Source organism: Trypanosoma cruzi, genomic scaffold, assembly GCF_000209065.1.
Source record: "Trypanosoma cruzi strain CL Brener 1047053514673 genomic scaffold, whole genome shotgun sequence".
NCBI classification, from domain to species: Eukaryota; Euglenozoa; class Kinetoplastea; order Trypanosomatida; family Trypanosomatidae; genus Trypanosoma; species Trypanosoma cruzi.
This window is the reverse complement of record NW_001849355.1, coordinates 35,491-49,092: the sequence shown is the minus strand read 5'-3', so window position 1 is coordinate 49,092 and position 13,602 is coordinate 35,491. Positions and strand designations below refer to the sequence as shown.

The 13,602-nt window shown below is 49.8% G+C and overlaps 6 protein-coding genes across 6 annotated transcripts, besides 14 other annotated features; all 6 read right to left on the bottom strand.

Annotated features, from left to right (window-relative positions):
- Window positions 1-13,602: part of a sequence feature (heterozygous, non-Esmeraldo-like haplotype) that runs on past both edges of the window.
- Window positions 399-483: a sequence feature (T-rich).
- Tc00.1047053509429.180 (hypothetical protein, conserved) lies at window positions 578-2,803 on the bottom strand (the record flags this gene model as incomplete). The annotated part of the gene is made up of 1 exon (XM_815067.1): window positions 578-2,803. The coding sequence occupies one exon, from the start codon at window positions 2,801-2,803 to the stop codon at window positions 578-580; it is 2,226 nt and encodes a 741-aa protein (XP_820160.1).
- Window positions 2,816-2,870: a microsatellite.
- Window positions 4,330-4,361: a microsatellite.
- Window positions 4,500-4,566: a sequence feature (CT-rich).
- Window positions 4,597-5,481, bottom strand: Tc00.1047053509429.170 (hypothetical protein, conserved; the record flags this gene model as incomplete). The annotated part of the gene is made up of 1 exon (XM_815066.1): window positions 4,597-5,481. One exon carries the CDS (start codon window positions 5,479-5,481, stop codon window positions 4,597-4,599), a length of 885 nt encoding a protein of 294 aa, XP_820159.1.
- Window positions 5,841-5,878: a microsatellite.
- On the bottom strand, window positions 5,999-7,711 carry Tc00.1047053509429.160 (uncharacterized protein; the record flags this gene model as incomplete). The annotated part of the gene is made up of 1 exon (XM_815065.1): window positions 5,999-7,711. The coding sequence occupies one exon, from the start codon at window positions 7,709-7,711 to the stop codon at window positions 5,999-6,001; it is 1,713 nt and encodes a 570-aa protein (XP_820158.1).
- Window positions 7,927-7,953: a microsatellite.
- On the bottom strand, window positions 8,547-9,911 carry Tc00.1047053509429.150 (hypothetical protein, conserved; the record flags this gene model as incomplete). Its single annotated transcript, XM_815064.1, has 1 exon — window positions 8,547-9,911. The coding sequence occupies one exon, from the start codon at window positions 9,909-9,911 to the stop codon at window positions 8,547-8,549; it is 1,365 nt and encodes a 454-aa protein (XP_820157.1).
- Window positions 9,936-9,965: a sequence feature (AT_rich).
- Window positions 10,104-10,126: a microsatellite.
- Window positions 10,235-10,289: a microsatellite.
- On the bottom strand, window positions 10,319-10,951 carry Tc00.1047053509429.140 (hypothetical protein, conserved; the record flags this gene model as incomplete). Its single annotated transcript, XM_815063.1, has 1 exon — window positions 10,319-10,951. The coding sequence occupies one exon, from the start codon at window positions 10,949-10,951 to the stop codon at window positions 10,319-10,321; it is 633 nt and encodes a 210-aa protein (XP_820156.1).
- Window positions 11,028-11,055: a microsatellite.
- Window positions 11,134-11,164: a microsatellite.
- Window positions 11,271-11,382: a sequence feature (T-rich).
- Window positions 11,698-11,778: a sequence feature (T-rich).
- On the bottom strand, window positions 11,917-13,596 carry Tc00.1047053509429.130 (hypothetical protein, conserved; the record flags this gene model as incomplete). Its single annotated transcript, XM_815062.1, has 1 exon — window positions 11,917-13,596. One exon carries the CDS (start codon window positions 13,594-13,596, stop codon window positions 11,917-11,919), a length of 1,680 nt encoding a protein of 559 aa, XP_820155.1.

Sequence of the window (13,602 nt, the reverse complement as noted above, 5' to 3'; positions counted from 1 at the left end):
GTGGGGGCTCACTTTCTCTCTATTACCGTGTGTGTGTGTGTGTATGTGTCCTCTCAGTCCGCCACGCTGCGTCTCCCGCTCTACCTGTTCCAAGACGGAGGAGAACAGAAGCAAAGGAAAAGGGAAAGAAGAAGGGGTGGCGGAGAAAGAGAGGCGTACGTCACATCAACAATAAGCAATGAAGTGCCGCATCTTCTACCGCCGCACATCCGTCTTGTCAAAGTGGTGGTATGCCGGCCGGGAGAAAGAAACAAATAAAAAAGGGGAGAAAGAGACCGACTGAAACACACAAACACACACACACAGGGGAGGAGGGCGTAAATATTTAAATAAGAAGGAAAAAAGAATATATATATATAAAGAGGTAGAAATAAAGTGTGATGCGTACACCACTGAGGAAAAAAAAATAAAAATAAAAATAACAAAATAACGGCAAATATAAAAACAACAACAAACAAACAAATAGAAAAATGAATACAAAAAGGAAAAGCTAACAACAAAAACTCAGATTCTCCCGTCATTATTGCGGCAGTGCGGTAATCGATAGGAAATAAAATACAATGCTGGTGACAGCTGCCTACAAAAAGTTACCGTCCCGTGAGCGGTTTGCCTCTCCATTTGTGGAGGCAACACGCAGTCGCTCTGCGACCATCCGCAGCGCCGCTGAAACTTTCATTAGGCGGATCAGGCGAAGACGTGTGTCTTGCTCCCATGCACGCAGCGCCTCTTCCGTCCGCAAAGCTGCCGACTCACGCCGCTTTAATCCTTCCTGAAATTTTTTCATGCTCGCTGTCGTTTGTTCAAGAGCCACTGTGTTGCGTCGCATGAGTTCGCGTCGTCTCAGCAGCTCCTCGTGCATAATCTGAACGCCAGCGTCATACCGCCGGAGAAGCGCATCGCGCAGGAGATCAAAGCAGCCGTCCATGTACAAACCGGCGTGATTCATCATGTGTGCGGCCAGCCCCAGGACGGAGGCGCTGCTTTCGCCCTGAGCAGCGCAAGGCCCTTCGTTTTTTTCTCTCTCCCTCTGCTGCTGGAGCTGCTGAGAGAGCTGCTTTTCGATGCTGCTCGCCCGTACAAGTGCCCTCTCAGTCCGTGACAACTTCTCCCGAAGCTGCTGCAGTTCCTCCGTATTTGGTGCCACCGTACGTGCGGGAGAAACAGCCTCCAGGGCGTGTTCGTTTGCCCGATCTTCAAGGACCTTTGAGAGGCGCTGAGCGCTGCCTAACTCACAGCGCAGCTCCGTAATTTGCTCGTCTTCCCCTGCCAAAGCGGATATCTTCGCCAACGCCTCTTTTTTCGTCGGTGAAGATGGCAAAGGGGACGCCGCGAGGCTACAGGCCGTACACGCAAATAACGTGGCGGCCGAAAGGGAAGCGCTGTGTTGACTAAGCAGGACTTCCGCCACGCACCGCCATTCAGAGAGCGCGGTGCATAAGACAGTAGCGACACGATCTTTCGTATCGTCCTGCCGTGACAATACCAGTGATGATGACAACGGTGTTGGTGGTGGTGGTGGCTTTAGCTGCTGCCATTTAACATGAAAGAAGTGCATGGTCTCTAGCCTTCCACGCAACTCAGCGCAAGTCAGTTCGTATCTTTGCTGCTCCTCCTGCATTTTTAACGTGAGAACCCCCGTGGCTCGCTGAGACGCCTCAAACTGCCTCTTCTCCATTTCAACTTCACGCCGTGCGACACCCAACGCGCTTTGCAGCATGAAATTATCATCATCAAACCTTTTCTGTACTTTTCTCAACAATTCCTCTAATTGTGCAATCTTTGCCTTGTACGCCTCTTCTTGCTGCGTCATATATGTGGCGTGCTCGCATTTCACCGCCTGCACCGTGTTCTCTGGCCCTAACACCGTCGACAACTCCACACTGGTGTTCCTGTGCTCCCGCAGCCTCACGGTTTCTAACATTTCATCGGCATTCCTCCGCCACTTTGCAAACTGCTCACCCAAGGTAGTCAGCTCCTCCATATACACATTCTGCAAGCGCCTACACTCTTCCTCTACGATAGCCTGAAACTCCTGCGCCATTCGAGCCCGAAGTTTCTTTTCTTCTTCCTGCAGCTGCATCCGCTGTGCCGCAATACGCGTGGCATCACTCGTGACCTTCTTCATGGATGCTTGCAGAGCCTCCTCTCGCCTGGACAACATGCGTTGTTTTGCCCGCAACTCCTCCGCTAGCGCTGCCCCTTCCACCGTCGCAGTACGACTGCTACTATTCGCGCTCGCAGCAGTTGGACCGTCAAAAACATCATCACCATCATCGGCTGGAGCGTTTACTTCTCCAGTGAACGGTCTCACAGGTGTCCGCTGTGATGAACTCTTTCTCCGCGCCCTCGCCGAAGAATGGGACAATAATGCCTCACCCATGTCGCTCTTCACCATTGGCTGCTCAACCTCCGCCCTGAGCACCTCTGTCAGACTAATCAACTGCTGGTTCTCTTCACGCAGTGATGACGAAATCGCTAAAAGCCGCTCCAACTCTTCTCGCTGTTCATTCAGCATATTTAGCAGTTGTCCCTGCTGATGATATGCGTTCTCCGCATCTGCCTGTAATTTGGCGACGCAGATGGCGCAGGCGTGGCAGAGCGGCACTGGGGCAGAGCCGGGGTGTCCAGGCAATGTTAACTGACGCTTGAGGCAATGTGTACACATAACCATGCCACATGCATGGCAGTTTTCTGGTTTATTGAAGAGACTGAAACTACGCCCGCAACCTGGATTTTGACAGGCGCTCACTTCACTCTTTTTGTACCACTCATTCTGTGGGAGAATTCGAAGCGAATGATTCATAGACCTTTGCCGTGTAAGCACGTGTATATAATATATATGTATGTATGTGTGTACAATATGTATGTGTTGACGTCTGGCAAATAAATCCACAACTTCCACGTTCCTCTTGCACGTAAAAGAAGCCTACTCCCTCCCTCCCTGCCCCTTCTTCCCAAAGAAACAACAAAAATCCACAGAAAAGAAAAAAGCGTTTCCTTTTTGTTTTTGTCTGCTTGACAGAATTCACAGGTAAGAAACACACATACACACAAATTAAAAGACAAGAGAAACGCTGGAAATGTTTTATTCAATAATGCCGCCATCGACTTATTCATTATAACCCGCACTGTCCTCCCCTTCGCTCCAAATGCGACAAAACAAAGTAGAACGCAGTGCAACAAGTCATTTCCCCTCCCCCCTTCCCACTCCCCCTTTTTGTACTCAAATGCCGTTACAATGACTCTTCTACAAATTCAAGCGCGTCGCTGTTGTCAGGTGCCGTGCCTGAAGAGAGGACGCAGTTACAATAAGGTTTCAACGGTGCTTTTAAGCTGTTGAATCTCATTTCCAATCGACTGCACTCCGTTCTTACCACACGCTTTCGCCTTCTTCACGGTCAATTCTCATCACTTCGATGACTCCTCCCGTGCAGGAATTTATGTGTCACGCCGCATGGCCCACTTCTCGCGGCGCTGCGGTTCCGGCCTCCCAATTCCGTAGCACGTGCGTTCCCCGTTTCCCTCCATGCGGGCCATTCTCGCATCAGATCGCCAAATTTTCCCTCACGGCGGCACAGTCTCTTTACAAGAGCGTAACACTTCCAGTTCAGTGACTCTTCAAGTCGCTACCCTGCAGGACTGCAAGAGTACACAGATGCTTCTCGCCGTGATGGTGACAGCCCCCGTTGCCATTTGTCAATAATGCAGGTGGACAGGGCGGAGGGCGGGATGGCGACGAGAAAGCAATAGGCAGCGCAAGACCTTCAACGAATAGCCAGGTGGACGCTGTGGGCCTGTCAACAAAAGTTGTTGCAGCCAGTCGTCACCTGCGGTCAAGCGCTGCTGCATGATTCGTCCAAGCACCCATAAGAAACTACACCCAATAAAGTGTAAAAAAACAGACAAAACCCCAACAACAAATCCATGTGTTTGTATGTGTGTCTGCATTTATGTAAAATGCGGAGCTATGGCAGCAGCAACAGCAAAGGGAGCAGAGAAGATAGAGAGAGAGGGAGGGAGAGAGGGGCTATCGTGTTGTTTTCTCTCTTTTTTCCCCTCTCCCCCGCCAAAAAAAAGGCATCATTTTCTCCCCTTCCACTTCTTCTTCCCTTCATTCGCCGCACACACGCACACACGCATTTGTAACCATGCCGGCTATGTATACATATATATGTATGTGTATGCCCATCCAACGCATTCCGCATCACAAACAAAGCAAACACCCCCCCCACACCCCCTTTTTTTTTCTTTCACGCTCTGGTACCAGCAAGCCGCAACAAAAAGGAATAAAGGGATAAAGGAGAGATAGGAAAAAAAAAAAAAACCGAAAACAACAACAACGAGAAAAACAACAACAACAAAAGGCAAATACATGAAAGCGCAACAAAATAAAGAACTGTAACACTACGTACCACGCGGTGGAGAAGGTGCTCTGTTCACGGTGAATGGTATCACGCTGACCGCAGAACTGAGATAAATGTGGGGATCACAAACATCGTAGAGGGATGAAAGGTAGACAGAAAAGAGGAGAAAAGACCAAGAAAGAGGGAGAGAGGGAGAGAGAAAACAAAAAACAAATTAAAAGCATGTATTCTACTACGATGTGTAGGCCTCAAAGCTCTCTCGAACGGGGATAGAGCAGTTCGGTACAGGGCATTTGCCGTCTATATGCTCTGCGCAGTCCTTGCACAACACCTGGTGTTTGCACGGGTAACAAATCACAGTGCAAAGACGCCTGTGGCATATCATGCATTTTGAGCGCTCATTAATGGTCATGCGCACACGACTAATCATTTCTAACATTTCGCGTTCAATTTCCTGGAGCTGCTCCAACGGGCACAGCTGTAATCCACTAATCGAGGGCATTTGTACGTGTGTGCTGACAACTTCTGCCTTAATTTGGTCCCGAAGGGCGTTGAGTGCCCGCTCGCGCCTTTCTGCTATTTGTGGGTCTTCCCCGTAGCGCTTTCGACGCGGCTCCACGGTGAGTGCCTGCTGCTTCTGTTCCTCCAGCAGATCAAGTCGGAAGTGAAGCTGTGGCATACTCATGAAAGCGAGCCCCGCTTCTCGTGTCATTTCAACCCACTGTTGATACTCCAACTGACGAAATGGAGAGTTGGAAATAGAATTCAGCTGGACAACATTGCCGTTCTGGGTGGCGCGGAAACATGGCGGGAGCTCAATGACGATGTGCCACTCCGTACTGGCCATGTCCGCTGAGAAGCCGGAGTACCTTGGGCCGCGTCTCGCCCCCTTCACGCAGGCAATGTAGTAATGATCACTGTTGTCACGGCGCACATCTTCGCTCCGCATCTCGAGGAGAACGCGCACAAAACACCCCCGCACTACCTCCTCAAAGTTCTTCCACTCAATAAAGTTCACCAGAGCCGTGCGAAAGAGCTGCAATTTCAATAAAATCTCTATAGGGGGTGCAGGTGTATGCTCGTCCACCAAGAAATCTGTCTGCCTCGCCTCGGCCATCACGTCTCCTACCAGTCTTGCGTTTCAGCCCTTCCCTTTTTTTTTTTTTTTATTCCACTCCTTTTCCCCCTTCACATTCGACAAAAAACACCGGGCGCACAGGCAAGAGAACAAAGGCGGAGACAAACAACATGACAGTGGTGGACTCCGGTGAAAGGGCGTATCGACGCCAATCAAACACACCCACACAGAGAGAGAGAGAAATAATAATAAAAATAATAGAACAAGGCGAAGTGTCTTTACGTAAAGGAGGGAGATAAACAACAACAACAAAAAATACACAAAACGGCGGCGGCAAATCAATCTCGATAGTGTGTGCGTCTGTGACAACCTTGAACAGATATCCACAAGGAAGACGCAAAAAAAAAAAAAAAAAAAAAAGAAAAGAAAAAAAAAAGGGATGAAAAATTGTACTTAATTTTTGGATTATGTAAAGGAAAAACAAACAAAAAACAAAATAAAAGGGAATTGAAGAAACGATATTCTTGCACGAGGCTCCAATACGTTCAGCATCCCTCTAATACATTTCATCATCAGGCCTTTCTAATAAAGAAAGCACAACAGGCGTTCTGACGCTCCCGGCCCCACCTGTTGGTGCTCGCGGCGTCTTGTATTCCTCAGGGAAAGTCTTCCCCGGGCACACTTCAGGTGACGCCAGATCGTCCTCCATACACTTCTCGGCATTGGGTGTGGTGTTATTTGCTTCCACTGACCGCTGCATCTTCTCCTTTTGCAGCTCGTCACGCATCCTCTGAACCTTTTCGTCTCGTAGCTGCTTCCAACGACGCATCCTTTCATAGATTGTATCCTTGCCACGCGTCGACGATGTTTTCCCGCTTCCCCAGCTTGGGGTTTGAATGGGAGACACGTACTCCTCGGGGCCACGGTGGTAACAGTTGGAGTCACTGTGCCGGATCGCCTCTCTGGCGTCCATCCATGAAGACCCATGACTTGACGCGAGTCTGCTGCTTCCGCTCTCTTGTACAACCGCATTTTCTCTCCTTTCACGGACTGTCGTTAAATGCTCGGGGGATTTTACTGGAAGACCGGAGACAGTCATCCCCGAGCAGGGATTGATGGTAGGTTTGTGCAACCGTCGCTCCGCCTCCCAAATGGCCCGCATCTTCTCCTCATGCTGTATTTCGTACCGACGCCGTCGCTCATCCATTGACACCATACATGAATCCCCCATCCAATGATTCGAAGATCTATTTAGCCCTGAATGCTCCTGTTCGTGCGGCTCTGTATCCTTCTTGCGCCTAGAGAGATGGCCCTCACTTCGGGATCGCACACGGGATACACTCCTCGTGTGCATTATGTCACCGCACGGTCGTGCACTCGGCTTCTTTGCGCTGGATATCAGTCGATCAACGACATCGCCGTCGCGCTTCAGCGTCGCAGCGTGTGCCGTGATACGCGGGGCGAAAGGCAAAGACTCCGCCCTTTCTTGCTCTTCTTGTCGTTCCCACAGCGCCAGCCTTGCAATCGCCGCTTTTTCCAACATGGCTTCAATAAAAAACTTTTTGTCAAACCCGTTGCGCTCCCTTGCGCGCTGCACGATATCTGCGCTGCGAAGGTTTATCCTCGGCGAGCCGTACACTTCCGCCATCTCCTCCGCCAGACGGTGGTGCCTTCGCTCTTCAGCACGTTGTGTCCTCTCCTGTTCCTGCTGACGGTGGCAATTGAGATATTCCTCCGTTTCCTGCAGTGCACGACCCTTTGATTGGCGCCCTCGGTCGGTTATATTTGGCACAAACCACCCTTCCATGACCTGCTGCCGTTCCCGCTCCCGCTCCCGTCGTTTGAACTCTCCACGCTTCTGTTTTTCCTTGTGCAGTCGATCCAGCCGCTCGTAGATGACCGTGTCACGCGGGAGGTTATGGCTCATTTCACTGATGCGGGGGGTACGGCGGCACAGCGACAGCTCCTGTTGCACAGCCATGTTGCGTGCCTCTTCCTTTTTCTCCGCTGCAATTATGTCACGCCGCAACATGGCCTCGTACACCTCGCGGTTTGAACGCCTCTTACGACGTGCCGAGGGGGACGATGGCGATGGAGACAGCGACCCTGACGCGTCACGCCGCAGTGAAGGGGTTTTTAGCGCCACGTCACGGAGTGAGAGTGGCAGACGGTTGAACGGATCCTGGAGGAATTCCGCGTTGTAATCCTTTTTTGCCTTAATGAAGGATGGACAACTGCGCTGGTCGACGGAAAGAGGTGAATTGAACATTCTACCCTACACTTCAACCTTGTGAGGCAACAGGGGGCTCGCACCATACACACGGAGAGACGAAAATTTAGCGACTTACATCAAATACAGCAGGAAAAGAAAGAGACCAGCAACCGAAACAATAATTGTCAGGCCAAACACTTCAACACAACAGGGAGATGCGACGCAAGAAGACCCATTTACTGAACACGTGATGCGGCTGTTTTCACGGGTTGGTGTGTGTTTGTGTGTGTGTGTGTGTGGGAAAAGTAAAATTATGTATTTCATTCTTTTTTCCTTCCTTTTTTTTTGCTCCTGGTGCGGTACCACGAGTTGCCACCGCGTTTCGTTCGGCAGTTTCATTAACGCAGACCTCCAATGGAATGTCTTCGTCATCTTCGCCAATTTCCTTGTCGTCGTTCCATCCGTTGGCTCCATTTCCCCCTCCCCTCCCTTTTATTCAGAGCCCCGAGATGACATTTGATCTCCCTTTCCCTTTTTCTCATCCTCATGCCGTCAATCGGCTAAATGGCATGAGACTACAGACACAAAGCCGTGACAACAACAAGAAAAGGGAAATTGAGCGACGCTTAAAAAAAAAAATGTCGGAAAGGCGGTGGCCACGCTGCACACACACAGACAGAGAGACAAACAAAAATGAGAGACCCCTTAACCCCTTTGCAGTTTATTTCCACCCACTCACCGGCACACATTTCTTTCTTTCCTTTTTTCTTCTTTTGTCCCCGTCACACACCATAGTACATTTCTAAGAATGAAGATGATGAAGCAGATGGGGAACGTCATAACAAATAAAAAAAGAAAGAAAGAAACAAAATGTCATCGAAAAATTTACCACTTATTTTTGTCCCAGGAGCTCCAGCCAGCTCCTCAGATTCATGGGCACCTGCTGCGACAGCGCCTCGGCCATGCTGTGAATAAAATGCAACGTGTCTTCTGCATTTTTAAAGCAGATGTCATCTGCTACAAATGTCGCCATTTCTTCAAAGGCCTCCACGGTTATTTTTAGTTCTCTTATGGAATCCACAAACTTCTTCTCCGCTTCCGTATGACGCGCAAGACTTGCCAACAACCCCAAAAGCTGCGGGTACTCGCCAAGATCTTTCATTTGCATCCCTGAATTATAAAAGTCCTGCAGCCATGGCTCCTCGGCAATATTGTAAGCAAAATGCCGCATAATATATGGTATTCCCTTCACTCTAAGAATTGCCTGTTTTGCCTCCTCCGTGACCGCCTCCCTCCCTGCTCTAATAAGTCCATCTCGTAATTGATCGTAGTCCTTGCCATGATAATGTGCAAAAAGCAGCTCCACCCCTACTACACGCGCCTCTGTTGTCCACAGCTGTGTTTCAGTGTACCAGTGTGACACGAGTTGATCTGCATAGCGTGACAGCGGAGGAACACGGGATGCCAAGTAACGTATAAAATATTTCTGTGCCTCAATTGTGGGATCTTCATTGGCCTCTGCCAAAGTTTGAATGGCGGCTATGGCGGCATTCATTTTCCGGGAGAGCGACGCTGAGATGATCATCGCGGAGGCCGCCGTTTTGTCCCATCGAGCAGAGGAGTGCCGCATCCATGACCACAAAGCCAACACCTTCCGATGCTCACCACCACGTGAAAGTAGCAGCAACACGTGACCATAATCCTTTGGGCTAACAAACGATCGCTTGAGGGCAATGTCCAGAGCCTCCGCGACGTTTACTTTGTCCTCTGAACTCGCTGCGTCACTCATTTCCGTCAAGGGGCAAAGCAGTGAGCCAGCAAGATGGGGCACCTCGCGTATATCTCGCATCAGCCGCTGCTTCACCTCCTGCGTTTTTCCCTCTCTCGATAGGCGACCCGCAAAGGCTCTGAGAAAATCACACGATATCACCGATGAGACGGGGCGGACCGCATCGACAAGACGCAGCAGTGTATCCGCATCCACGTTTGCATCCTGAGAAAGTAGCTGCTTGGTTTCCTCCGCCAGGGCAAATGCCGATGGATGAGCGGACAGCAACGCCACGGCCCGTTTCGGTTCGCCCTGCAGGACGTAGTTCCTACTCAGCGCGGCCCCAATGGGAACAGGGATCGGTACGAGGGGGTAGCGCGTGCGAAAGGCCGATGCAGTTTCCTGCACAGCTGCAGCATCTTTAAGTGGTAACTTGTCGCCACACAGCAGACGTTGAAAAGTTAACCGCGTCGCAAAACACCGTCTCATTGCTTGTTTTCCTCCCGCACGCGCAAAATTAAAAATAAATATATATTTATATAAGAAGAGTTGGGAAATATACAGCTGACAGAAGGTAAAGAGTGCACACAGTGAAAGGGGGGGGGGGGGGAAAGGAGAGAAGGAAATAAGACTCGTTCATGCATATAAAAAATATATATCAATGCAGAGAACACACACACAAAACAAACAAACAAACAAACAAAAACCAACTCCTCCGTTTCTCCTCCTTTACAAGAAAGACAAGACAAAAACAGAAACAAAACCGCATGAATCTACGCACACAATTCAATTACCACACCAGAGAGACGTTGTCTATCAACCCACTCATACATCCATTCATCTATCTGTCTATCTGTCCGTCTCTCCTCTTCTAGATGATCTAGTAACACAACCTTTCAGCGACGGAACGTCTCCCTATGGTCCGCGGCGTTTAGAGCAGACATGATATCCATCCTTTCCTCGTCCTGAAGTTGCTGCCAACAGTCCCGCACAAACTCCGGATCACGGAGACGTAAAATGGGAATCGCCTCCCCAATGGAGGCTTCTAAAAGTTCAACGACAGCCCCCAGGCGATCATAGAGCACTTGACGTTGACGCCACTTCGTGGTGGAGACATTGGCGTTATCCCCACGGGAGAGAGACACAAATTTGTCTACAAGCGCTGTGCAGAGCTTACAAACCAGCGCCAGTGTCTCGTCTACATCACTGCTCACGTTGTAGCCGATCCATTTGGAGGGAAGAAGTCCTTCCACCTCTTCTGGGGCGGTACATTGCCCGACATTCTTTTCCCAGTAGGCCTCCTTTTCTGTCCATGAGAGATCCCATGTATGCACCGTTTTAACTGTCGAAAGGTGCGCAGAGGCGGCGTTGGCGTCCCAGTTGTGCAGCAGCCCACCGCTGACAAGATTCGGTTCCCGCGCTGTGATCATTGGGCCTGTCAAAGCGGCGGTGTTGGGATTCAAAATTTTCATTTTTTCACACCCCACCATACACTGCGGGTTCAATGTATAAGGAAGAACGGACTGCATGGTTACAGTGGGAAAGTGCACCACGCCGCCACAAAAAAATCCACCTTAATTCACACAACACAAAAACCCTCCCCCCAAAAAAAAGAAAAAAAAAAAAGAAAAAAGACTTGTGCCTGCGCAAACGATTGGGTAAAGAGACGAGGGGAGCAGGATGTATTTGAAAATTAAACACACACACACATAGAGAGAGAGAGAGAGGGAGAGAAAGATAGATATACAAATACATACATGAATACACCCCACAGCCTCACCTGCCCAGCTATCCTCTTCTCCTTCCTCTTCACGTGATCGCACCAGGCAATAAGAGGCACGACAGCCCAAGAAAAGCAAAACATTACAAAGAAAGAAATAAGAGCAAAGCAAAAACAAAAACAAAATAAAACTCACACTCAGTCACAAAATAAAAATAAATAAATAAATAAAATAAAAACCGATGGAATGGCAAATTGGACATCTATTGCTATTCCTTCCTCAGATGCGCACTCCACCAGACTGTGAAGAGGGCGACGACCAGTGCTTGCAGGGCCCAATAAAGAGAACGGCACGCGATGGAAGCCATCGTGGCTGCCATACCGCAGTCAGAAGACTCCTTGACGCAAGTGGAGCGATAATAAAGCGAGACACAGTTCCGCTCCAGCTCGGCAATCTCATCATCTGTCAACCGCATGCCGCAATGGAAAAAAGTAAACACCCCCTTCACTAGACACACACGTCCCTTCCAACACGTGTAGACAACCAAATGAGAAAAAAAAAAAAACAAGAACAAAAACAAAAGAAGACATAAACAACAACAACAACAAAAAAAACAACAATAATAACAACAAGAAAATAATAATAAAAAGCACGCATCAAAATGTACCAATAACAACTGCAACAGCAACATCGACAATAGCAGCACATACACACACATAGCGGGAGCTGGGAGTAAACAATGCATTCCTCAATAAAGTGAATTCTCCCCGCCACTAAATCCACCCAGATTGACGCTGTCGGACAGAAAAAATGCCGAATTGATCCGGCGGCAATAAGTCTCCTGTCACAGGGCACCGATACAAAACTTTCAACACCGAACCATGACGCGTCACAGGGGCCTGACAGGCTGGTTTTGTTTTCCTTGACTGAATTTGCTCCTCTAGCGCTTTCCGATAGGCCTCACGCTTTTCTAACGCCTTCGCCCGTTCTCTTTCCAGCGCGCGCTTCGTCTCAATTTCCTGCATCTCAAGGTACTTTTTTTCTTGCATTGCCTCTCGCTCCTTTTCCTCTCGACGAGATTCCCGCGCCATGTCCACTCCACTTTTCAGTTCCTCGCAGTACAATTGTTCTCGGCGTTGTTTTTCCTTTTCTGCTTTACGGCAATTGTCTTGAAATAGAGAGAGGCACAAGTCATCTTCGGTTGATATTCGCTTCTTCTCATGGCGTTCAACAGCCGTTTTTCTTGCTTCCTTTTTAAACTCATCTTGCTGTCTACGCTTTTCCGCCCAATCACATTCCATCCTCTGCGTGTACGCCCTTTCAGCTTCCCGCAACGCCTCTCGTTCCTGCTGTATTTGCCTCTCCACTTCCTCGGCACGTCGTCTCTTTGTTTCTTCCGCCAGTCTTTTGTTTGCCTCCATTAACTCACGCTGTCTCTCGCGCCGTGCACCAGCGTCCTCCCTCGTGGTACGCAGAAACCACTCGGAGCCCAAATCACTCGTCTCTAACACGACAGGGGCGGCTTTTACAAAAGTTCCCATGCCAGAACGTTGTCGTTCCTCACACAAATATCGTTTCTTCTCTAGCGCACGTCTATCTTCTCTCTCCACTTCTGCACGTACCACTTCCAATGCCGCTGCTTCTCTGGCCCTCTCCTCTATCTTTCGCGCTTGCCGCTCCATTTTCTTGTCCTCAGCGAGTTTTCGGTTCGCATCCAAGAGAGACAAACAAATCTCTCGCCGCTTTGCCTCATTCGGAGGAGCATTATCCCACGGAAAGGCAGCACACTCCAGCGCCAGATGATTGTTCCCATCGGCTGCCTCTTGTCTCTTGCGCTCCATCGCGTCTAATAATTCCCGCTGCATGGCCTGGCGTGCCGCTTGTTTCTTTATTAAAAGAGCGGCTGCTTCGTTGACGGCAGCCTCTTTTACCGCCTTTAGCTCCGCCACCTCAACTTCTAAACGGCGCTGCCGCTCACGCTCCCTTTCTTCCACCTTGCGCTGCGCCTGTTCCCTGTTTATATTCTGCAGATGCTCTAAGAGACGTCGTCGAGCCAAATCTTCTCGTTCACTTGTTTGAATAAAAAAGGTGTCAGGTGAAATGCGGGAAACGGCCTCCTCTTCGCGTTGCCTCCGTCGTTCTTTCATCAGCTGCAGGTTGACTGCCCGAATACAAGGCACCCTCGCGTTGTAAATAAGGTACTCGGTGTTCGGGCGGCCGGCTTTCCCCTTCACCACCACCACTTCTCCGGTGTAATCGGCAAGAGGCACCCTCGGAACACGACGCGGAGAAATTACTTGAGCGGCTATTGCCCCCTTCACAGGCGGACGCATGCACGGAGCCAATACGCGGTAGTTTCCTTCGCGACGGTTGTTCTTCTGCACCGTCTGAGAAGGAACTTCGGGAACCGAAACACCCAAGTGAGAAAGCAGCGAAAATTCGTGCTGGGACATGGGCCG